A 23672-nucleotide genomic window follows, 5' to 3' on the forward strand; every position below is an offset into this window, starting at 1 on the left:
TACATGTCAGCATGTACAACCCTGGGATTCTTTTTCTGCAGGCATACTTAGCAAAGTACATTTATTATCAAAGTATGTATACATTATGCAACCTTGAGATTTGTGTCCTAACAAACAGCCACAAAACAAAGAAATCATAACGAACCCATAATGTGCAGAGAAAAGGGAAAAAAAATCAAATCACGCAAACAATAACTTCAAGCAAGTAGTGTTCTCAACTGAAGTCCACAAAGAGAGTCCAAGACCCATAGTTCAGTGTGGAGCCCAGTAAATCTTGCGGAGCAGCGACCCTCACCTCGGGTCCTGACACCTAGACCTTTTCAATCTGGCCTGGCATCTAGTCATCCAAACATGTGGCTTTGACATGGCTTTGACTTCAAAGAAAGGAGCTTCCCTTCTTCCATCATCAACACTGCCCTCAACCACATCTCTTCTATTTTGTGCATGTCTGCGCTCACTCCATCCTCCCACCACACCACTAGGGATTGGGCTCCTCTTGTCCACACCTACCACCCCACCAGCTTCCGCGTCCAGCACATAATTCTCCATAACAGGATTACCATCTCCAACAGGATCCCACTACCAAGCCCATCTTTTCTGGGGCCTAGACCCCACCACCTCAATTCAGCCTGTACCCTGTCTTTCTGATTCAGTTGTGTGATTGTTAATTGGTCTAAGCAACAATTGCACCTTGGGAGAGGGTGTCCCTGAGCAATATCACTTGGCTATAACTCCTGGAGATGATACTTACACACAATGGAGGCGAGTTATTAATCTGAGAACTACAGAAATTTTATAGTGCAGATGCAAACCCAAGTTGATCATGCCAGTATCGAGTGTTCTTTCTCTTTGTCTATCAATGCAGCTTTAACTCAAGTACATTCTCTGCTTTGGCTACACCAACACCCTGAGACAGTGCAGAAGTTGCTGTTAAGTTCCTGGCAATGCACACAAAATGCTGGAGGAACTCAGCAGGTCATGCAGCATCTATGGAAAAGAGTATAGTTGACATTACGGGCCGAGACCTTTCTGGAGAAAGAGTCTTTCTGGACTGGAGAAAAAAAGACAAGGAGTCAGAGTAAGAAGGTGGGAGGAGGAGAGAGGAAAAAAACACAAGGTGGTAGGTGAAACCGGGAGGGGGAGGGGTGAAGTAAAGAGCTGGGAAGTTGATCGGTGAGAGAGATAAAGGGCTGGAGAAGGGGGAACCTGATAAGAGAGGACAGAAAGCCATGAAGAAAGAGAAGGGGACAGAGCACCAGAGAGAAGTAATGGGCAGGCAAGGAGATAAGGTGAGAGAGGGAAAAGAGAATGGGGAAGTGTGAAGGAGGATGTTACTAGAGGTTCAAGAAATCGATGTTCATGCTATCAGGTTAGAGGCTACCCAGATGCAACATAATGTGTTGCTCCTCTAATCTGAGACATTGCGACAGTAGAGGAGGCCATGGATTGACATGTTGGAATGGGAAGTGGAAGTAAAAAAGGTGGCCACTGGGAGATCCTGCTTTTTCTGGCAGATGGAGCACCAGTGCTCGGCAAAGTGGTCTCCCGCTCTACGTTGGGTCTCACCGATATAGAGGAGACCACACCAAGAGCACCAGATACAGTAGATGACCCAACAGACTCACAGGTGAACTATCACCTCACTTGGAAGAACTGTTTGGGGCCCTGAAAGGTAGTGAGGGAGGAGTTGTAGGGGCAAGTGTGGCACTTGTTCCATTTACAAGGATAAGTAAAAGGAGGGAGATAGTGGGGTGGGACGAATGAACAAGAAAGTCACATAGGAAACAATCCTTGCAGAAAGTAGGGGGAGAGGAAAAGATGGGCTGGGTAGTGGGATCCTGTTGGAGATGGTAATCCTGTTATGGAGAATTATGTGCTGGACGCGGAAGCTGGTGGGGTGGTAGGTGTGGACAAGAGGAGCCCAATCCCTGGTGGTGTGGTGGGAGGATGGAGTGACAACAGACATGCACAAAATAGAAGAGATGTGGTTGAGGGCAGTGTTGATGGTGGAAGAAGGGAAGCTCCTTTCTTTGAAGAAGGAGGACATCTCCTTTGTTCTGGAATGAAAAGCTTCATCCTGAGAGCAGATGTGGTGGAGATGGAGGAATTGAGAGAAGGGGATGGCATTTTTACAAATAACAGGGTGGAAGAGGTATAATCCAGGTATTTGTGAGAGTCAGTGGGTTAATAAAAGACAACAGTTGATAAGCTGTCTCCAGAGATAGAGATAGAGAAGTCAAGAAAGGGAAGGGAGGTGTCAGAAATGGACCAGGTTAATTTGAGGGCAGGGTGGAAGTTGAAGGCAAAGTTGATGAAGTCGACAAGCTCCACATGGGTGCAAGAAACATCACCAATGTAGTTGTTGATGTAGTGTAGGAAAAGTTGGAGAGTGACCGGAACATAGATTGTTCCATGTAACTGGCAGAAATAGCTGAGACCCATGTAAGTACCCATGGACACACCTTTTGTTTGAAGGAAGTGGGAGGAGCCAAAGGAGAAATTATTGAGAGTGAGGACAAGTTCTGCCAGACGGAGGAGAGTGGTGGTGGAGGGGAACTGGTTGGGTCTGGTGTCCAGAAGAAGTGGAGAGCTTTGAGGCCTTCAGGGTAGGGGTTGGAGGTGTATAGGGACTGGACATCCATGATGAAAATAAGATGCTTGGGGCCAGAGAAATTGAAAACATTGAAAAGATCAAGAGCGTGTGAAGTGTCACGAATGTAGGTAGGAGGGGACTGAACCGGGGTGGGGGGGAGGCGGAGATAAAATTGAGTCTATGCAGATATAAATTCAGTGGGGCAGGAACAAGAGTTCCTCCAGCATTTTGTGGTGTTGCTTGGATTTCTAGCATTTGCAGATTTTCTCTTGTTTGTGATTGGATTACTAAATTTCTATTGCATTTATTAATATCGGAATCAGATTTAATATCACTGGCATAGGTTGTGAAATTTATGGCAGCAGTACAATGAACTACATGCAAAATAACAGAAATAAAAAAGTAGTGAGGTAATGTTCATGGGTTCAATGTCCATTTAGAAACTGGATGGCGGAGGCTGCTGTCTTGCCTTCCTTATAGCTGTATCAATGTCACGTTGATGGTCTATAGATTTTGGGAAAAATGGTTCTTGCATGACTTCGGTTTTGGTGTTTTAACAGATGAGTGACCTGTTTTTGAATCGCTGAGTGTGTGCACATCCTTCCCGATGGTAACAGTGTGAAGAAGGCATGTCCTGGGTGGTGGTGATCCTTAATAATGGATGCCGCCTTCCTAAGACACCGCTCCTTAAAGATGTCTCGGATACTGTGGAGGTTGGTACCCATGATAGATCTGATTAATTTTACAACTTATGCAAAAGCCCACTCCCATTCCCCCCAGCAGATGGTGATGCAGCCAGTCAGAATGCTCTCCATGGTCCATTTGTAGATATTTTCGAGTGTTTTAGTTGACAAACCCAATCTCCTCAAACTCCTTATGAAATATAGCCACTGTCTTGCCTTCTTTATAGCTGTATCAATTTCACATTGATGGTCTGTAGATTTTGGAAAAAGAATTCTTTCATGATTTCAGCTTTGGTGTTCTAACAGATGAGCGACCTGGATTAATATCAGGAAAGGTATTGCTTGTTGCACAGTTCACGGAGTGTGACATTGCAGTGAGAGCAAATTAACATCAGAAGAGATACTGTCAGTAACTCATACTTGGTGCTGCGTTGCTGATGTGTTATTTCTGTGGAGGGTTTATGCTGGTGAGACACTTGCTCCTGAAGTTCACAGTGAGCACTCTCTGGGGTATTGACCTACTCAGTTATTGATATCACCTACTGAATGACAGAAAGGGAAAGTCATCTCCCTGGCAACCAAGATGAACAAGCGTCAAATGAAAGTGAGCAAAGATGTGAAGTTGGCCCATGCAGATCTGATTTTGATTTCAATGTTTAAGAGAAGATTGGATAGGTACGTGGATGGGAGAGTTGTGGAGTGCTATGGTTGATGGGACTAGACAGGTTAAATGGTTCAGAACAAACTAGAGGGGCCAAAGGACCTGTTTCTGTGTTGTAGTGTTCTATGACTCTATGATGCAAGTGCTGGGGAGTGACATTGACAGTAAACTCATATTGAGTGGCCCACAGGTAAATTTTAAGGTAGAAGATTACAGTGACGTGTACTGTGATAGGCTGACAGTTGGGGACTTAGATTAAACCCATAGTATCATATTTTATTTTATTTATTGAGATACAGCGCAGAATAGGGCCTTCCTTTGAGCCATGTTGCCCAGCAACCCCTGGTTTAACCCTAGTCTAATCATGGGACAAATTGCAATGAACAATTAACCTACTAGTTGGTATGTCTTTGGACTGTGGGTGGTGTTACGAAAACCCCGTAACCAGGTAACTTACCAGCAAAGATAGATGGATCAGCTGAGTCGGATGCTACTATTTTCAAACGTTTTATTCAACAAGGGCACAAACGTATGGTTAATACAAAACATTCAGATCATACACGTCGTCAAAACTCAATCTAAAACACCGGTGTAACCATAATCAATCAGAAATAAGCTCTACAGTTGTCTAGGGGTTAATACTGAGTCCAACGGAAATATAAAGAGTCACTCAGAAGTTTGCCGGCTTTTCCTTTTGGGAACCGCTGGGATTTTCACGTTGTAGAGAGAGAGAGAGAGACGACTTAGAAAAGATACACACTTGCCCGTCGTCTTGGCAGAGCAAATCCTTGGAACCAGGGGAGCAGACTTCCCCGTTGTTGTTTAAAAGCAGTCTTTCGTTGGTTTTAGCCACAGATTCAAATTCGGAATCTACCGCACGTGGCTTCCTTCAAAATGGCGTCCCGCTCCCACGGGAATCGATCTCGTGTCTACTGGGTGCGTCTGGGTGCTTCTGAGAGTCCTCCCCTCAGACCCGCCTTTATACTTCTTCACGGGATCGCAGGTGTCAATCAAGTTGCAGGTAATGCGATCTCTCTCTCAACCAGCCCACTTTGCCCGAGGGCTTTTCACGTGGTCTCCATGAGACAATAGTCAAAGTCACCTTTATTCTGCTTCTTGGGAGAACGTGGTCTTCCGCACGTCTCTCTCTCTTGGGTCAGTTGACCCCCCTTAACTAGAGTTCTTGCGATTTTCACAAAGGAGGGGGCCAACGGCATAACAGTGGAAACCAGAACATCCATGTGGAGAAAACCCACGCAGTCATGGGTGGAACATACAAACACCTTGCAAGCAACGGTGGGCATTGAACCCAGGTTACCTGTACTGTAAAGTGTTGTACAAACAAGCTGGATGAACTCAGCAGGTTCTGCTGAGTTTCATTAATTTCACTAAAATGGAATCAGAATCAAGTTTAATATCACTGGCTCATGTGTGAAATTTGTTACCTTTGCGGCAGCAGTACATTGCAATACATGATAAATATAAAAAATTTGGGAATTACAGTAAGCATATATATGTGTGTGTATTAAATAGTTAAAATAAGTAGTGCAAAAACAGAAATAAAGAAGTAGTGAGGCAGTGTTCGTGGGTTCAATGTCCATTCAGAAATCAGATGGCAGAAGGGAAGAAGCTGTTCCTGAATTGTTGAGTGTGTGTCTTCAGGCTCCTGTACCTCCCTCTTGACAGTACTAATGGGAAGAAGGCATGTCTTGGGTAGTGGGGGTCCTTAATGATGGACGTTGCCTTTCTGAGGCACTGCTCCTTGAAGATGTTTTGGATACTACAGAGATGAGTGCCCCTGATGGAGATAACAAATATTACAACTTTCTGCAAATGACTTCGATCCTACTGCCCCATACCAGACAGTGATGAAGCCAGTCAGAATGCTCTCCACAGTACATCTGTAGTTTACAAGTGCTTTAGGTGACAAACGAAATGCTCTTAAATTCCTAGTGAGATACAGCCGCTGTCTTGCCTTCTTTACAGCTGCATCAATATGTTGCAACCAGGTTAGATCCTCAGAGATATCGACTCCCAGGAATGGACGACGTTTGTTAAAATTTAGTGATATTAGATTATCAGCAAAATAGAAAATAGATTGTCTTGAAATCACAGAAATGTTGTGATCGGACGTATCACGTTCACCAGCCTCATTTGGGACGGGAACTCCCTCATGCTATCGAGATTGGCCTGATTTCAAAGCCATGCTGTGAAGTTGGCTCCAGGCAACTAGGGTTGGATTGCAAATGCTGACAGGTGACGGGTTTGCATATCCACAGTATCATCATCACTTTCGATCAGGAGGGTTAATTAATAGGGACTCAGTCAGCCTGTGAACAGCAGAATGATCATAGCTTTTAGGACCCTTTTAAACTTTAAACCTTTCCAGGTCCATATCAAACTAATGTTACTATCATTTACATCGCTCTGTTTGATATTTATGTTTTTATATGCCCATACTTATAAACGCTCATACTTGTTTGTGTTTGCGCTAATGGCCCATACTTGTTTGTGTTTGTGTTTATTTGTCCTTGCTGGCATTTGGAGTACTGAACCATTCTAAACAGGTCCCTGATGTTAAAGGAGTTTATTTTGTTAATTATTCAGTTAATTATTTCCAGACAGACCAGCATGGCAAACAATGTTGGAGTTACTGAGACCCGATATAAACTTTTGAAATCTTGCCTTCGGGCCAAGAGAAGGGAGAATACTCAGAAGCCTTTTCTAGTTTTGTTGGTGGAGCAGAAAACGTCCCAAAGACTTAAAAGGGCAATAGCCCATATTTGAGCATGCTTTGGCATAGTACTGGTAGGCAGAATCAGAATGAGGTTTAATATCACCAGTATATATGTTATGAAATTTGTTAACTTTGCAGCAGTACAATGCAATACATAATAAAAGAAAAAAATGTGAATTACAGTAAATATTTATTAAATAGTTAAGTTAAAGTAAGTCATGCAAAAACAGAAATAAAATGTAGTGAGGTAATGTTAATGGGTTCAATGTCCATTTAGAAATTGGCAGAGGGGAGAAGCTGTTCCTGAATTGTTGAGTGTGTGCCTTCAGGCTCCTGTATCTCCTTCCTGATGGTAACAATGAGAAGAGGGTATGTCCTGGGTGGTTGGGGTCCTTAATGATGGATGCTGCCTTTTTGAGGCACTGCCTTTTGAAGGTGTCTTGGAAAATACGGAGGCTATTACTCATGATGGACATGACTAATTTTCAAAATTTCTGCAACTTATTTTGATCTTGTGCAGTAGCACCCCCCACCCCTATACCAGACAGTGATGCAGCTTGTCAGAATGCTCTCCACAATACATTTGTAGAAGTTTTTGAGCATTTTAGATGACAAACCAAATCTCAAATTCCCAATGAAGTATAGCCATTGTTTTGCCTTCTTTATAGTTGCATCAATTTGTTATGACCAGGTTAGATCCTCAGAGATATTGACAGCCAGGAACTTGAAATTGCTTACTCTGTACACTTCTGGTCGCTCTGTGAGGATTAGTTTGTGTTCCCTTGTTCTACCCTTTCTGAAGTCCATAATCAACCCTTTGGTCTTACTGACGTTGTGTGCAAGGTTGTTGCTATGACACCACTCAGTTAGTTCATATATCTCGCTCCTGTACGCCCTCTCGTCACCATCTGAGATTCTATAAATTTATATGTGGCACTTGAGTGAGAGTGAGGAGAAACTCTGTGCTGTCGTTATTAATGACGCATTTATAGATAATGTGTCCCTCTACAGCAGGGGTTCCCAACGTTTTTTATGCCATGGACCAATGCCATTAAGCAAGGGGTCCGTAGACCTCAGGTTGGGAATACAATAATGTGTCCCGCTGTCCAAATTTCAGACAGACTTTAATATTCTGCTGCATTGACTAATTAAGATGGTGATCTGATGAGAGGTTTTAAAGACCATTTTAAAGAAAGGGCAGGTAGAGATATTTAGGAAGGTATTTCCAGAGGTTGGGTCCTAAGTTGCCACAAATGTGTTTGCTATTGGTACAGCTATGGAAGTTAGTTTATTTATTGAGATACTGTGCAGAATAGGCCCATTAGGTCCTTTGAGCCACATTGCCCAACAGTCACCCAATTTAACCCTAGCCTAATAGGATAATTTATAAAGACCAATTAACCTACTAACCAGTAAGTCTTTGGACTGTGGGAAGAAACCAGAACATCTGGAGAAACCCCATGCCATCACAGAGAGAATGTACAAACTTCTTACAGGCAGCTGTGGGAATTGAAACTGGGTCGCCCGTACTGTAAAGCGCTGTACTAACCACTGTGCACTGGAGGGCAAATGTTTAAACACATGGAGAAGCAGGCAAGCTTGTAGAGGGATATGAAAACAGGGATGAGATATAATAGGTGGAGTGAATGGGAAGGGAGGGAGGAGAGTGAGCATAGCTGCGTTTTGGTTCTTTTCCTTTGAGGATAGTTCTAGTTTCCAACTTCCCATGAGCCAGTAGATTTCACTGCCAAAGAAATCTTTCTCAGTATTAAGCCTGCTGAAGGCACTCTGTTATAGACGAGGTGTTAAACCCTCCCCTGCTTGAATAAAAGCAGAGGCATTCTTACTGTGTATCGGGCCAATATTTATCCCTTAGCCAACATTCTTCAAAATGTAACTCCATCAGCATCTCATGCCTGCTTGCGGTATATTGCTGAGTACAAAACTGCTGTAGGGTTTTCTGCATTGCCGTACTGACGGTGTTGCAAATTGCTTTTAACTTGTTGATGCAAGTGTGGAAATATATTTGTAACCCTGAAATGTTTATGAACTTAGAACTTTTGTAAGTGTAATGTGACAAAATGGAACCTGTGTGATCCCAGAGTTCTTTGCTCGTGTGTTTGGATGGGAAGCCTGAAAGCATTTAATTTATAGTAGGGTATGTGTTTTATGACAGAAAGTGTTTTGACAGCGGAGAGAAACAGGATACAGCCGTTGTGGAGGGTTGGGGGGGGGGGGTGGTTGAGAAGCCTCGAAGGGGCTTATTAAAGACAATTGCAACTCATTCAAGGTGGATGAAGATAAGATAGGAATGCAATTTAGAAGTGGAACAACCTCAAAGACATGAAGTTGATGAATTACTGGAGTCTGTAAACATATAAAAATGATCTGTTTCGGGCTGTAAGATTGAAGTAACCTACAGACAACTTAATGTATGCAGGTAGACTTTGCCTTGCAAGTAACAAATGCATGTATAATTTGGTCCACTGTGAGTATGCTGTGGTCTGTTACTGTATATTAGAAGGCCTAGCTGAAAGGTACATGCATAAGTTAGTTTTTCTTCATAACAAGGCTACTTTCCTAACTAATCCAATAGTTTTGAAATGGGGACCTAACTCTACTTCATCTGCTGCTTCCAGCTCCCTTTCAACTAGTTGTGGGAAGTCAAATCTGTATCTCTTCTCCATTGAGCAGAGAGAACAGCCATGAGCTGATGCTATGGTATAATGCTAACTCATCCCCTGGAAGCTCAGCACCTACTCAGCTTTAAAAATGCCACGCATCTGTGTGATCTCCATTGTGAATATGCATCGCCAGTGTGCCAGGAAGTGTCATGCTTGACTGTGGTTTGTGCATAAATCAGGTTTTCTGTGAGCCAGAGATAAAAATAGTCATCTGCTTGAGTTGGACCGTAATTTAATATCTCAGTCCATAATTCAGAGAGAACCAACACAAAGCTTTCAGAGCAAAATATGACTTTAAAAACAGTAGCAAGATTTGTGGAATATTCACAGTGGGCTACAATGAGTGCCAGATTTTGAGTTCTGAGAATCAAGTCAAGTTTGTTGTAATTTAACTATATACATGTATACCGTTAAACGAGACAGTGATTCTCCGAACCAGGGTGTAAAGCACTGTAGTACCCATAATGCACATACCCCACTATAACTTATGAAAGTAAGGATAAAATCTACAGACGGATTACACATAAATAAACAACCAAGTGCATAGATTGAATATTGTAAGATTCAGAACAGATTAACCAGTGACACTTAGAAACCAATGTGACAGAAAGTTCAGAAGGCTAATGTCCCGGGGAGAAGAAACTCTTCCCCATCCTGACCATTCTTGTTTTTATGCATCGGAGTCTCCTGCCTGATGGTAGAAAGTCAAAGAGGGTGCTAGATGAATGGGTGGGATCCTTGATAATATTAAAGGCCCTGCGTATGCAGCACTCCTGGTGAATGTTCCTGATGATTGGTATGGAGGCCTCTATGATCCTTTCAGTCATTCTCACAGTCCTTTGTAGGGACTTCGGTCTGCTGCTTGGCTGCTCCTGTACCAGATGGAAATAAAACTTGTCAGGATGCTCTCAATGGTTCTCCTGTAAAATTCAGTTAAGATGGGGGCGGTAGGTAGAGCCTCGCTTGCCTCAGTTTCCTCAGAAAGTGGAGGTGCTGCTGTGTCTTCTTATTTAGAGAAGTGATATTGAGGGACCAGGTGAGGTCATCTGTGATATAAAATACAGAACCATGATAGGAAAGAATGGGAAATATTACAAGCTCAAGCTTTGTCTGCTTGCTACAGATTGACTGCTGATGTTTAGGTAACCTTGTTCTGGAGCTTGGTTGAGCTTCAAGTTATTATCTTTGAAGACATAGTTTAAACTAGAGTTGCATGGGGATGGGAACAATTCGTTGAACGTGGCGTCACATGTAGATAGGGTCGTAAAGAAAACTTTTGGCACATTGGCCTTCTTAAATCAATGTATTGAGTACAGGAGTTGGGATGTTGTATTGAAGTTGTATAAGACATTGGTGAAGTCTAATCTGGAGTATTTTGTGCAGTTTTGGTAATCTTCCTACAGGAAAAATGTAAGCAATATTGAAAGAGTTCAGAGAAAATTTACAAGGGTTCTACCAGGTCTGAAGGACCTGAGCTACAAGGAAAGATTGAATAGGTTATGACTGTATTCTTTAGAATGTAGAAGATTGAGAGGAGATTTGATACAGGTGCACAAAATTATGAAGGGTACAGATAGGGTAGATGCAAGCAGGCTTTTTCTACTGAGGTTGGGTGGGACTATGACCAAAGATCATGGGTTAGGGTGAAAGGTGAAAAGTTTAAGGGGGATCATGAGGGGAAACTTCTTCACTGAGAGGGTGGTGAGAGTGTGGAATTAGCTGCCAACACAAGTGGTGCATGTGAGTTCGATTTCAACGTTTAAGACAAGTTCGGATAGATACATGGATAGTAGTGGAATGGAGGGCTAAGGTCCCAGTGTGGTTGATGGGAGTAGGCAGTTTAAATAGTTTCGGCATGAACTAGAATGGTTGAAGGGCCTGTTTCTGTGATGTACTTCTCTATGACTCTATAGGTGCTCTACCAACCTGCCCCGCTGCACCATGCAGTCCTCTGTCAGAAAGCTGTTGGAGAAAGCATGGATAATTTCCTTAATCTGGCAGAAGCAGATGATGAAATTCAACATTACCTTGAATTCACCAGCACAGCCTACTGAGAAAAAGGGTATTTGAAGATTAAGATCTTTGATGTTAAAGGATTCTTGCCCTTGTGCAGGATTCCCTAAAGGTTAGTTTGCAGGTTGAGTCGGTGGTGAGGAAGGCAAATGTGATGTTAGCATTCATTTCGAGAGGACTAGAATATAAAGGCAAGGATGTAATACTGAGACTTTATAAAGCACTGGTGAGGCCTCACTTGGAGTATTGTGAGCAGTCTTGAGCCCTTTATGTAAGAAAGGATCTGTTGAGATTTGAGAGGGTTCAAAGGAGTTTCATGAAAATGATTCCGGGTTTGAAAGGCTTGTCATATGTGCAGTGATTGATGGCTCTGGACCTGTATTCACTGGAATTCAGAAGAATGAGGGGAATCTCATTGAAACCTATCAAATGTTGAAAGGCCTTGATGAAGTGGATGTGGAGAGGATGTTTCCTATGGTAGAGGAGTCTAAGACCAGGGGACCCAGCCTCAGAATAGAGGGGCTGCATCTGTGCAATTTGTTGCCACAGGTGGCTCTGGAGGATAGATCATTGGGTATATTCAAGGCAAAGGTTGATAGATTCTTGATTGGTTAGGGCATGAATGTTATATGGGGAGAAGGCAGGAGAAGGAAAATGGATCAGCCATGATGAAATGGCAGAGCAGACTCAGTGGGCCAAATGGCCTAATTTTGCTCATATATCTTATGGTCTTATGACCTGGCAGAGAACTCCTGGTCTGTTGGGAGACAGTGAACCATACTATCTTGTATGATCCTGATACCAACAACTCATAGCACTGTACAAATACCATCTATACTGTCTCCGCAAGTTCTGCCAAGTTCACTAGAAGAATAAGTGAAGTAAGTGCCTTCCCCCAGGCTATCATCACGAGTAATGAGGTCAAAGTTAAGTTCATTTGGCTGTGTTAAATAGGCCATAATATTCACATGGCTGACTCCAGAATCAGAGACAGATGCTGCATTCCAAGCTCTTTTATATGAAGGGTTAACCAGATAAATAGAGGAAATGATTCAAGAATGTACTCAAAGGCTTTTTAAAGAAATGCTAAGTTTCCTGGTATTCAATGTACTGAAGATACAAGGTATTTGTGAACCTCGAGGCTATGCATTGGGAGCATGTATATAGTTAGCAGAAGGCGAGAACCGCCTCACCTGCCTATCAGCCACCGCTTGCACCATCCATAGAAAAGCCATTACTTCTCACTTCGGCCTCATTAAGCACCTCAGAAGTCACAGCAAATGGTCACCTCAATCCTAAGCAACTATGTTAAGAAAAATTCCATTAAATAGGAGAGACTGAAAATAGATTTGGACTGTTCAGACTCTGTGCAAAATGAGAATTTTTCCAGCTTTCGAGAATTAGTTTGATTTGTTGGTATCTTGTGAAATGTGATTGAATGGGAATAGATTGGGTCTGCACACAGGAAATGCTGGTGGAACTCAGCAAGTCAGGCATCATCTATGGAGGGGAATAGAAGGTCGATGTTTTGGGCCAAAACCTTTCATCAGGACTGGAAATGAAAGAGGGCAAGGTCTCAGTCAGAACGTTGACTCTTTATTCTCTTCCATAGATGCTGTCTGACTTTCTAGGTTCCACCAACAATTATTTTTATGTTGGCATTGAGTGATAATTTGTTGCTGTGACAACATGTTACTAAGCTCTCCATCTTCTTCCTGTATTTGGATTCATCAAGATATCTCAAATAAAGATGAGTGGTATCATCTGCAAATTTGTAGATAGAATTAGAGCAGAATTCAGTCACACAGTCATGAATCTATAGGGAACAGAGGGCTGAGGATGCACCTTTGTGGGGCTCGGGCTAGCATTAGAAGCTGGGTAGTTGTTGCAGGAATGGAATACTGAGAAGGGAAAGAGGTTTAGAACGTGACAAAAGAAAGATGTAGAGGAGGCTGGGGAAGTACCCTTATGTAATGGAACATGTATACAGGAACATGGACTACTCTACTGTATCCAACTTTGGATTGGGAGGAAAGAGTTAAGGTAGGTCTGAGTCTAATGTGTTAGAAGGCATGAAAACTTTTGAGAATAACCTTGCAGCTTGTATTTTTGTTCACAACAGAAATACTTCCATGACTTCCATGGCTTCCTCATGTAAATAGGCCTTTGGGACACTCAACAATCTGGGAATGCCTTTACCTCGCCTCTGAACTGCACACATCAAGGAGGCCTTTATAAAGTGTTCGTGGCTACTGAGCACCAGTGGGAGTGGGGTAAAGCAGAAAGGTCAGAGTGGGGAGAAGGGAGTTCACCGAGGTCAGGCCAATAACAACTGTACGGTTTTGATTAGTCTCTTTCCAAGGTGAATTGAATTAGAAAAGAGTTTTCACTGAATTAGAAAAGAGTTACTGCATGCCTTAGAGATCCTTAACTGGATTAACCCAATGAACAGTAGGTTTACAGTGAAGAGGATAACTGAATTTAACTATTGGTATATTTAGTATACTTAGACCATAAGATATGGAAGCAGAATTGGACCTTCGAGTCAGCTCCACCATTTCATCATGGCTGATGCATTTCCCTCTCAGACTCCTGCCTTCCTTGCTTATCCCTTCATGCTTTGACTACTTCACCAACCTCTGCTTTAAATATAACCAATGATTTGGCTTCCACAGAGGGCAATGTATATTTCCCCATACATTTTTCCCTGTGGTCAGCCTTTCTGGCTGCATTTCCAGTCATGCTTAGGGCAGGTATCAGGGGCAGAATGCACATTAGTCTTTCAACTAAAGAGTCTTGAGGATCCACCTCAAAACATTTATTTGAAAGGAAGATTACTGTAAACTAAAGGAAGTTAAAGGTTCCCTGAGCTTTACATTAATTAGAAATATAATTGATTGTAAAGTATCATAAATTAAGTGAAAACGATTAAGGGCAGGTGAAGGGTTCTGCCGTGGGTGGTACGTAACGCCTCTGAAAACATGTTGATCCTTGCATTATTATATCATGTCTCTCAATCTCTCTTTCTCCCCCTCCCCCTCTCCCTCTCCCTCTCCCTGTCCTGTTGGTCGCTGGGGTGGAGGGGGTGGTCTCGGACAAGCGACGAGGCAGGTTGTAACATTGAAACAGCAAGCCGTTGGTCTGCCCTCTCGTTGTTGCAGGGGTGATACCTCTCTCTCCCTCGCTAACGAGAGAGCCTGTTTGAGATACTGAAATGACTAGTTTTTGCTGGACTCTAGATTGTGGTCTCTAGGGGCATTGCTAATGCTTGCATGGTGGGTGGTGGGGGGATTTATGCTTTTGCTGGAGTAAGTAGGGGAGAGGAGGGTTGTTGGTGCTGCTTTTGCATGTGGGGGGAATTTTAGGGGTTCTAACGTTTACTCTCATTCGTTATTTGGGGTTTTTCTCTGTTTTGTGTATGTCTGTGAAGAGTAAGAATTTCAAGTTGTATACTGTAAACATACCCTGATATTAAATTGAACCATTCTTACATGGTCAATAGCTTTTAAGCATGTAACTCTGTCCCCAAAAGCATTATGCAAGTACCTTCACCAGAACAACTGCCCTGGCTCAAGAAGGTGGCTCTACACCTTCTCTTGTGAGCAATTTGGAATGAGCCTTAACCTTGTAGACTGCACTCACATCATGTGAATGATCGAAAAAAGGCAGCTTAGTGACAATATTTTATGTTTGATGCGCACTTTAGTAAACTGGTTTATGATTGTCACATGTACTGAGGCACAATGAAAAATTTGTCTCGCATACTGTACAGATAGATCAATTCATTGCAACACTGCTATTGAGGCAGTCCCAGGTAAGACAATAATAATGTGCAGAATAAAGTGTTACAGTACTGTGCAAGGTCACAGTGAGATAGATTGTGAGGTCAAGAGTTTATTTCAATATCCTAGGGAAACTTCAATATTCTTATAATAGCAGGATAGACTGGCGATATGTGCTTTCAGGCTTTGGTATCTTAGAGTCATAAAAAAGTACAGCACAGAAACAGATCCTTCAGTCCATTTAGTCTGTGCTGAACCATTTAAACTGCCTATTCCCATCGACCTACACTGAGTCCATAGGCCTCCATATCCCTACTATCCATGTACCTACCCAAACTTCTCTTAAATGCTGAAATGGAACTTGCATGCACCACTTGTGCTGGCAGCTCATTCCACACTTCCACAACCCCTCTGCGTGAAGAAGTCTCCCCTCATGTTCCCCTTCAACTTCTCACCTTTCACCCATAAGCTATGACCTCTGGTTGTAGTCCCACCCAACCTCTGTGGAAAAAGTCTGCTTGCATTTATCCTACCTATACCCCTCATAATTTTGAATACCTCTATCAAATCTCCTCTCAGTTTTCTACGCTCCAAGGAATAAAATCCTAATCTTTCCATATAACTCAGGTCCTCCAGACCCAGCAATATCCTTGTAAGCTTGCTCTCTACTCTTTCAGCCTTATTTACATCTTCCTGTAGGTAGGTGACCAAAACCGCACACAATACTCCAAATTAGGCCTCACAATTGTCTTATTTAAATTCAACATTACAGCCCATCTCCTGTACTCAATACTTTGATTTATGAAGGCGAATGTGCCAAAAGTTTTCTTTACAACCCTGTCTACCTGTGATGCCACTTTCAATGAATTATGGACTTGTATTCCCAGATCCCTTTGTTCTACCACACTCCTCAGTGCCCTACCATTCACTGTGTGAATTCTACCCAGGTTTGTCTTATCAAAGTGCATCACCTCACACTTGACTGCATCAAATTTCATCTGCCATTTTTCAGCCCATTTTTCCAGCTGGTCCAGATTGTGCTGCAAGCCATGATAGTCTTCCTCACCGTCAGGGAGTTGAGTAAGGGATCGAGGACACAGCCCTGTAGTGCACCGGTGTTGAGAATAATCCTGGCAGGGGCGTTCCTGCCTATCCTTATTGATTGTGGCTGTAGGTCAGAAAGTATAAGGATTCATTTACAAAGAGAGGTATTAAGATCTTTTAATTTGAAGATGAGTTTGCTTGGAATTATAGCAGTGGTGGCAAAACTGTAGTCAATTGACTATAATCTAACATGGGTGTCTTTACTGCCCACACGCTCCACAGATGAATGTAAGGTCAGGGAGACAGTGTCCACTACGGTCCTGTTCTCAGGGGCAGGTGAATAGCAGAGGGTCGAGGTTGTCTGGGAGGTTGGAGTTAATGTGTGCCATGACCAGCCTTTCAAAGCAGTTCATGATAGTGGATGTTAGAGACAGCAGGCGTTAGACATTAAGGCATGTTTCTTTGATACTGTAATGATAGTGGTGTTCCTAAAGCAGGCAGGGATCTCATATCGAAGCAGGGAGAGTTTAAAAATGTCTGCAACTATACCGCCAGCTGATCTGTGCAGGATCTAAAGACCCAGCGAAGGAGACCACCTGAGCCATTTGCTTTCAACCCACGGAAGGCTGCTGGACCAGACAATGTTCCTGGTAGAGTGCTTAGAGGATGTGCAGACCAGCTAGCAGATGTTCTCACTGACATCTTCAACATCTCCCTGAGCAATGCCACCGTTCCAACGTGCTTCAAGGCCACCACCATCATCCCTGTACCGAAGAAGTCTTCAGTGTCCTGCCTCAATGACTATCGTCCCGTTGCACTCACATCCATCATCATGAAGTGTTTCAAGAGGCTTGTCATGAGGCACATCAAGAGCCAACAACCTGTCTCTGAATGTGAACAAAACAAAAGAGATGGTTGTTGACCTCAGGAGGGTACAGAGTGACCACTCCCCACTGAACATCAACGGCTCCTTGGTAGAGATCGTTAAGAGCACCAAATTTCTTGGTGTTCACCTGGCGGAGAATCTCACCTGGTCCCTCAACACCAGCTCCATAGCAAAGAAAGCCCATCAGTGTCTCTACTTTCTGCGAAGGCTGAGGAAAGTCCATCTCCTACCCCCCATCCTCATCACATTCTACAGGGGTTGTATTGAGAGCATCCTGAGCAGCTGCATCACTGCCTGGTTTGGAAATCGAATCATCTCTGATCGCAAGACCCTGCAGCGGATAGTGAGGTCAGCTGAGAAGATCATTGGGGTCTCTCTTCCCACTATTACGGACATTTACACTGCATGCTGCATCCGCAAGGCAAACAGCATTATGAAGGACCCCACGCACCCCTCATACAAACTCTTCTCCCTCCTGCCGTCTGGGAAAAGGTACTGGAGCATTTGGGCTCTCATGACCAGACTATGTAACAGTTTCTTCCCCCAAGCTATCAGACTCCTCAATACCCAGAGACTGGACTGACACCAACTTACTGCCCTCTACTGTGCCTATTGTCTTGTTTATTATTTATTGTAATGCTGCACTGTTTTGTGACTTTATGCAGTCCTGGGTAGGTCCGTAGTCTAGTGTAGTTTTTTTCTGTTTTATTTTTCACGTAGTTCAGTGTAGTTTTTGTACTGTTTCATGTAGCACCATGGTCCTGAAAAACGTTCTCGTTTTTACTGTGTACTGTACCAGCAGTTATGGTTGAAATGACAATAAAAAGTGACTTGACTTGACTTTCAGGTGGGTTCACTCCCCAGAAGTCTAACCCTACATCCTTAATGATGACTGTGGGTTCAGATGCATTACAGGCAAAAGAGTACAAAGCACATTTATTATTGAAGTATGTATGTGCAATACAACCTTGAGATTCATCTCCTTATAGGCAACCACAAAACAAAGAAAACTCCAAAGAGCCTACCAAAAAAAAGACTATCAAACACCTAATGTAGGGAGAGAGATCACTAATAAACAGTTGATGTTTCGGGCTGAGATCCTTCTAAAGGATGTTAATAATGTTAGAACATATTTATGTTTTCTTCAGGGAGGGGGCTGTATCAGAGACAAAGAGGAGTTCATAAATTTTAAAAGGGGTGTATGGGGCAAGTTATCTTTACACATTGTGTGGAAGGTGCATGAAACTGACTGCCTGGGATGGTGCTGAGAGCAAATACAATATTGGCAATTAAGAGGCTGTTAAATACACAAATATGTGGGAATGAATGGATCATGTGCAGGTAAAAGGGGGTTAGTTTAATTCAGCATTGTGGTCAGCATGGCTATTGTGGACCGAAGGGCCTGTTCCTGTGCTGTACTGTTGTACATTCTATGGCACAGGTGAACTCTTGATCAAAATCAGAATTAGTTTAATATCACTGGCATGTATCCAGAAATGTGTTCTTTAGTGGCAGTGGTACATTGTAATACATAATTAAAAAAAAAGTATAAATTACTATAAGAAATCTTCAGTACTGTGCAAAAGTCTTAGGAACATATATATAGCTAGGGTGCCTAAGACGTGTGCACAGTACTGTAGTAAGTTTATGTATTATAGTGATGATAAACCTGATTCTGATGTGGGTCTTTATTGTGGACTAAGCTTGGGAAGGGGGAAGGGAGAGGGGAATCATGGTTGGGGAAAGGGAGGGAGTGGGAAGCACCAGGGAGACATTCTGTAATGATCAATAAACCAATTGTTTGGAATCAAATGACTTTGCATGGTGTCTCAGGGCTGGGTGTGTCTGCACCCACACCACTCCCTCCACCCCTGTTGGGTGTTTAGTGGGTTGTGACTTTCCAATCCTCTTCTGATCAAAACTTGCATAGAATGTGTTTGTTCAACGGGAGGAGATTTAGAGTTGATGGTGCTGCTGACTGGCTTAGTTTTGTGGCTCTTTATAGTATGTAAGCCCTGCCACAATGGATGGCTGCTCTGGGACTCTTATTTTTAGACTGGTATTGTCTGTTAGCATCTCTGATAGATTTACAGAAATCATATCCCAATTTTTATAAAGGTCAGGGTCACCTCATTTGAATACTACAGCCCTAGACTTCTGTAGGGAGTGGAACTCCTGGCTCGTCCATTGTTTCCATTCTGTACTCTTTAGTAAGACTTGCTGGTAAAGTCCATGATGTTGGACACCTACTTATTGAGGCTGGCTGTTGAGTGTTTGAACATGGACCAGTTATGGATCCTCCCTTTTCAGCTTCCATTTGTTTGCAGGAAGGAGCCCATCCTGGTGTTCTGATTTATCAAAGGGTGGGTGGGGTGGCTCAGCGGGCATTTTTGATGGTTATGTAGCAATGATCAAAAGCGTTTGGGCTCCTGATGGGACAGGAAGCATGTTGGTAGTATTTTGGGAACACACATTTGAAGTTGGTCTGATTGAAGTACTGGCAGTGATAAAAGGGGGCTCAGGCTGTTGACCAAGGAGTATAATTCATTTAGTGTGTTACTGCCCGCTATACTGCTGGCACTTAGGGCAGCAATGAAGATCCTCCATCTCTGGTGGTATTCAGGGCTTCCTTCATCATGTCAGTGGCTTCCTCTCGGTTTTTACTACTGTCAGCCATGCATGTCCTGGGTAGAGACTCAGGAATACCGTTGTACTCAGATGTAAAAGGATTCTTCAGTGCTCTTTTTGTAACAATTTTGTTTTACCAGTCAGAGTTGTTAGCCCTGAGCTGAACCCTCAAACCTGGAGGACCAGTGGGCCACTCTTAGTCTGGCCTTTACCCTTTGACCTGTTTGGCATGGGTGACTCTAACTAGTCAATGCATAAAGCCCTGACTGCAGCTAACATAGCACTCTAGGTCATTGAGGCATGCAAGCCTTCAAATCATGACAAAGTTGTGATCGTCTTGAAGGATAAATTCATTTAGTGCAAGAAATTAAATGGTCTTAAAAATAACTTATTAAGTATATATTATTTATGCTTTGTTATCAAACTCTGATAGGCCTTTGCAGTTATATTGAAAATGGTTCAATGGGTAACATGAACTAGTCAATGGGTTAAGAACACCTCTCCAGAGAATCTCTCAGCCAACATCACTGAACTGATAACCAGATCATTTATTGCATTGGTGTGGGAAAACTGGTTTCCTAACTTAGAGCAGTCACTTATGAAGGTGTGAATTAGATGTAAAATACCACGAGATTGTGAAAACTGTAATATAAATGGATAATCTTTTCTTTTACTAAAGTAAGGAAGTGTCAGGCCAGGTATCATGTTTTATCTCTTGTCTCTGTCTCCACATCAAGCCTCTGGCAAAATTGAAATTCCATCCATCCTGTTATTAGTGGTGATGCCTTCAGCTGTCTAACTGTTGAATTCCTCTTTTAAATCTTCCTGCTTCTGTGGTTTTTGCTTAAGAGCCTCCATAAAACTTATTTCCTGAATGAAGCATCAGCTAATATTTGGCTTGACTTCAAATGCTATGAAGTGCCTTAGGATGCTGTACTGCATAAAGGTGCTGTATAATTGACAACAGTTATTCAAAGATTCTAAGTACATTTATTATCAAAGAATGTATAAATTATAAAACTTTGAGGTTTGTTTATTTACAGACAGCCTCAAAGTAAGAAACCCAAAGAACCCAATTATACAAAAGACCAGAGAAAGAGAAAAAACACAAATCATTCAAACAATAGAAGTGAGCCACAGCATTCCGAACCAAATTGAGCACATAGACCGAAACTCCCAGAGCAGCCTCCGCGGAATAGGTCCGAGCTTCGGTTTAGCAGGGCTAATTGCTGTGAAGCTAGCAGACTCAAAGCACAGCAGCCGATACAGACCTATAGCCTTAGCACCACACGCGAGAGCGAGCAAAATCGGCCTGACCCTTGCTCCAGTCCTGACACCCTACTTTTCGAGTCTATCTGGGCCGCTATTTAAATTGTTCAAACAGCGGATTGTACCTCGCATTAAGACCCAGACCTTTTCACAGCAATATGCTCTGGGCCTAGACCTCGCCACCCAACCTGAAGCAGTTCTCAACCTCTCCAAATCAGCTCAGCACTTACAGCGATCCTACCTTGCACCCGGGTTAGTTGGACGAACATCAAAACTCCTCTGTCTCAACTCCTCCTCCCTGAATCGCTCACTCCAATTCCACCTGTGCCGGCTTTGCAACGCACCAGCACAGCTCATCCCTTGAGTCAGCGTCACCTTCTCTTGCCTCTTCATTGCTTGTGGTGATAGTTTACCACAATTTACTTTAGAAAAGGTGTTACTAATAATGTCTTTAGTCAAATTTCTTGCCTTTCAAACTCGCTTTCAGTAGCGTCAACTTAAACTGGAAGTTGCCATCTTCAGTTATTATAACAAGAATAGAGACAAAGTATTCCAATCACCCGTGTGGTTCTGATATATGGAGACAATATCATCAGTTTCTGAGTTCTCGTGCAGCTATTGTTAAACAAGATTTAACTATGAATTCCCACTTAAAACCAGATATAACACAGCAGTAGATATAACATCTTGCCATGCTGTTTGCAGACAAGCAGCCGATCATGAGAATTGGTTTGAATCTTGGACCAAATCCTTCAACTAGGTGAGAGGGTTGTTCTGTCTCCCTCCAAGTTAATGGAATGGTGACACACACCAGTCCTCATTGAGGGATTAGAAGTGGAAAGAGTGAACAATTTCAAGTTAATGAGTGTCAAGACATGGCAGTGACTATATTTCATTCAGAGCTTGAGGAGATTTGGTATATCACCAAAAAATGGCGGTTCCCTTATTAAGGACCCCCATCATCCAGGACATGCCCTCTTCTCATTGTTACCATCAGGGAGGAGGTACAGAAGCCTGAAGGCACACACTCAATGATTCAGGAACAGCTTCTTCCCCTCTGCCACCTGATTTCTGAATGGACATTGAACCCATGAACACTACCTCACTACTTTTTTTTTATTTCTATTTTTGCACTGCTTATTAATTTAACTATTTACTATATATCTATGTACTTCTGTAATTCAAGTTTTTTTTCTTTTATTATGTATTGCAGTGTCCTGCTGCCGCAAAGTTAACAGGTTTATCGACATCTGCCGGTGATATAAAACCTGATTCTGGTTCTGATACCTCTCCTTTCCTCTCTCGGTTAACTGGAATACCAAACGACCAAAGCTTTTCCTCTGTATTAGCCAATTCCCTTCACGTTGTGTATACCCTCACCTCAATGACTGCAGAGCTCAGCACCACCTTCTCTTGGGATGGGAAAATAAATGCTGATGCCTCCTTCAAAGCCTGTATCCTTTGGTAAATATATAAAATAATGCTTTCTTCTACAAAGTTCAAATGCCTTCCCATTCAGGCCATTATACAAATTTTCTGTGGGCCAAAATGCCTTTCCATTTATTGTAACTGTATGCACTCCCAAAATGAACCAATTCACTTCCATTTTGTAGGATTCCAAAGAATCATACTGCCGCTTGTAAGGAGTTTGTACATTCGTCCTGTAACCACATGGCTTTTCTCTGGGTGCTCTGGTTTCCTCCCACAGCACAAAGACATACCAGTTGGTAGGTTAATTGGTCATTGTAAATTGTCCTGTGATTAGCCTAGAGTTAAATCAGAGGATTGCTGGGTGGCACGGAACAAACGACCGGAAGGGCCTACTCCACACTGTATCTGAATAAATAAATAATATTTTCTATTCATTGCAACACACTCAGAACACTGGAGGAACTTAGTGGGTCAGGAAGCAACTATGGAAAAAATGTAAACAGTTGATGTTTCGAGGGGAGGCCCTTCTTCAGGACTGAAAAGGAAGGGGGAAGATGCCAGAATACAAAGGTGCGGGGAGGGAGGGGAGGAAGGTGATAGATGAAGCCAGGTGGGTGGTAAAGGTCAAGGGCTAGACAACAAATAATCAGATAGGAGAGGAAAGTGAACAATAGGAGAAAGGGAAGGAAGAGGTGATGCAGGCGAAAGTAATAGGCAGGTGAGCAGAAGTGAAAGGTGAGAGTGGGGATTAGAGGACAGGGGTGAAATTTGTTCACCAGAAGGACAAATCGATATTCATGCCATCAGGTTGAAGGCTACGCAAATGGAATATACGGTGTTGCTTCTCCACCCTGAGGGTGTTCTCATCTTGGTACCAGAGCAGGCCATGAATCGACATGTCAGAGTGGGAATGGGAATAGGAATTAAAATGTTTGGCCACTTGGAAGTCCTGCCTGTGGTGGTAGGAGCAAGGTCCCCCAATTTACTATGGGTCTCACTGATGTGGAGGAGACTGTACTGAGAGCACAGGACACAATAGATGACCTCAGCAGATTCACATTCATTCCCAATGTACAGAGTCCAAATGGATCCTAAACCTTACTGGTAGTGTGGGTGCCCCCAATGGGCTAAACCTCTTCTAACTCACATCCATCAGTAGAATTGCCTCCAAATATGTTTTGCTGATCAATTAGTATTGATATTAATTAGCATCAATTAATACTGAACACTGCAGTTATTGAAGGTAATTTGATCAATTGTT

The 23672-nt window shown here is 42.8% G+C and overlaps 1 protein-coding gene across 1 annotated transcript in view; it reads left to right on the forward strand.

The window, feature by feature from the left end:
* LOC140729802 (insulin receptor substrate 1-like) overlaps positions 1-22373 on the forward strand; it is a 136759-nt gene extending 114386 nt beyond the window's left edge. The window contains 1 exon segment of the mRNA XM_073050016.1: positions 22194-22373. Within this exon segment, the coding sequence (XP_072906117.1) occupies positions 22194-22240 (47 nt within the window). The 3' untranslated portion in view covers positions 22241-22373.
* The last annotated feature ends 1299 nt before the right edge of the window (positions 22374-23672 follow it).

This window comes from Hemitrygon akajei, chromosome 6 (genome assembly GCF_048418815.1).
Source record: "Hemitrygon akajei chromosome 6, sHemAka1.3, whole genome shotgun sequence".
In the NCBI taxonomy this organism is placed as follows: Eukaryota; Metazoa; Chordata; class Chondrichthyes; order Myliobatiformes; family Dasyatidae; genus Hemitrygon; species Hemitrygon akajei.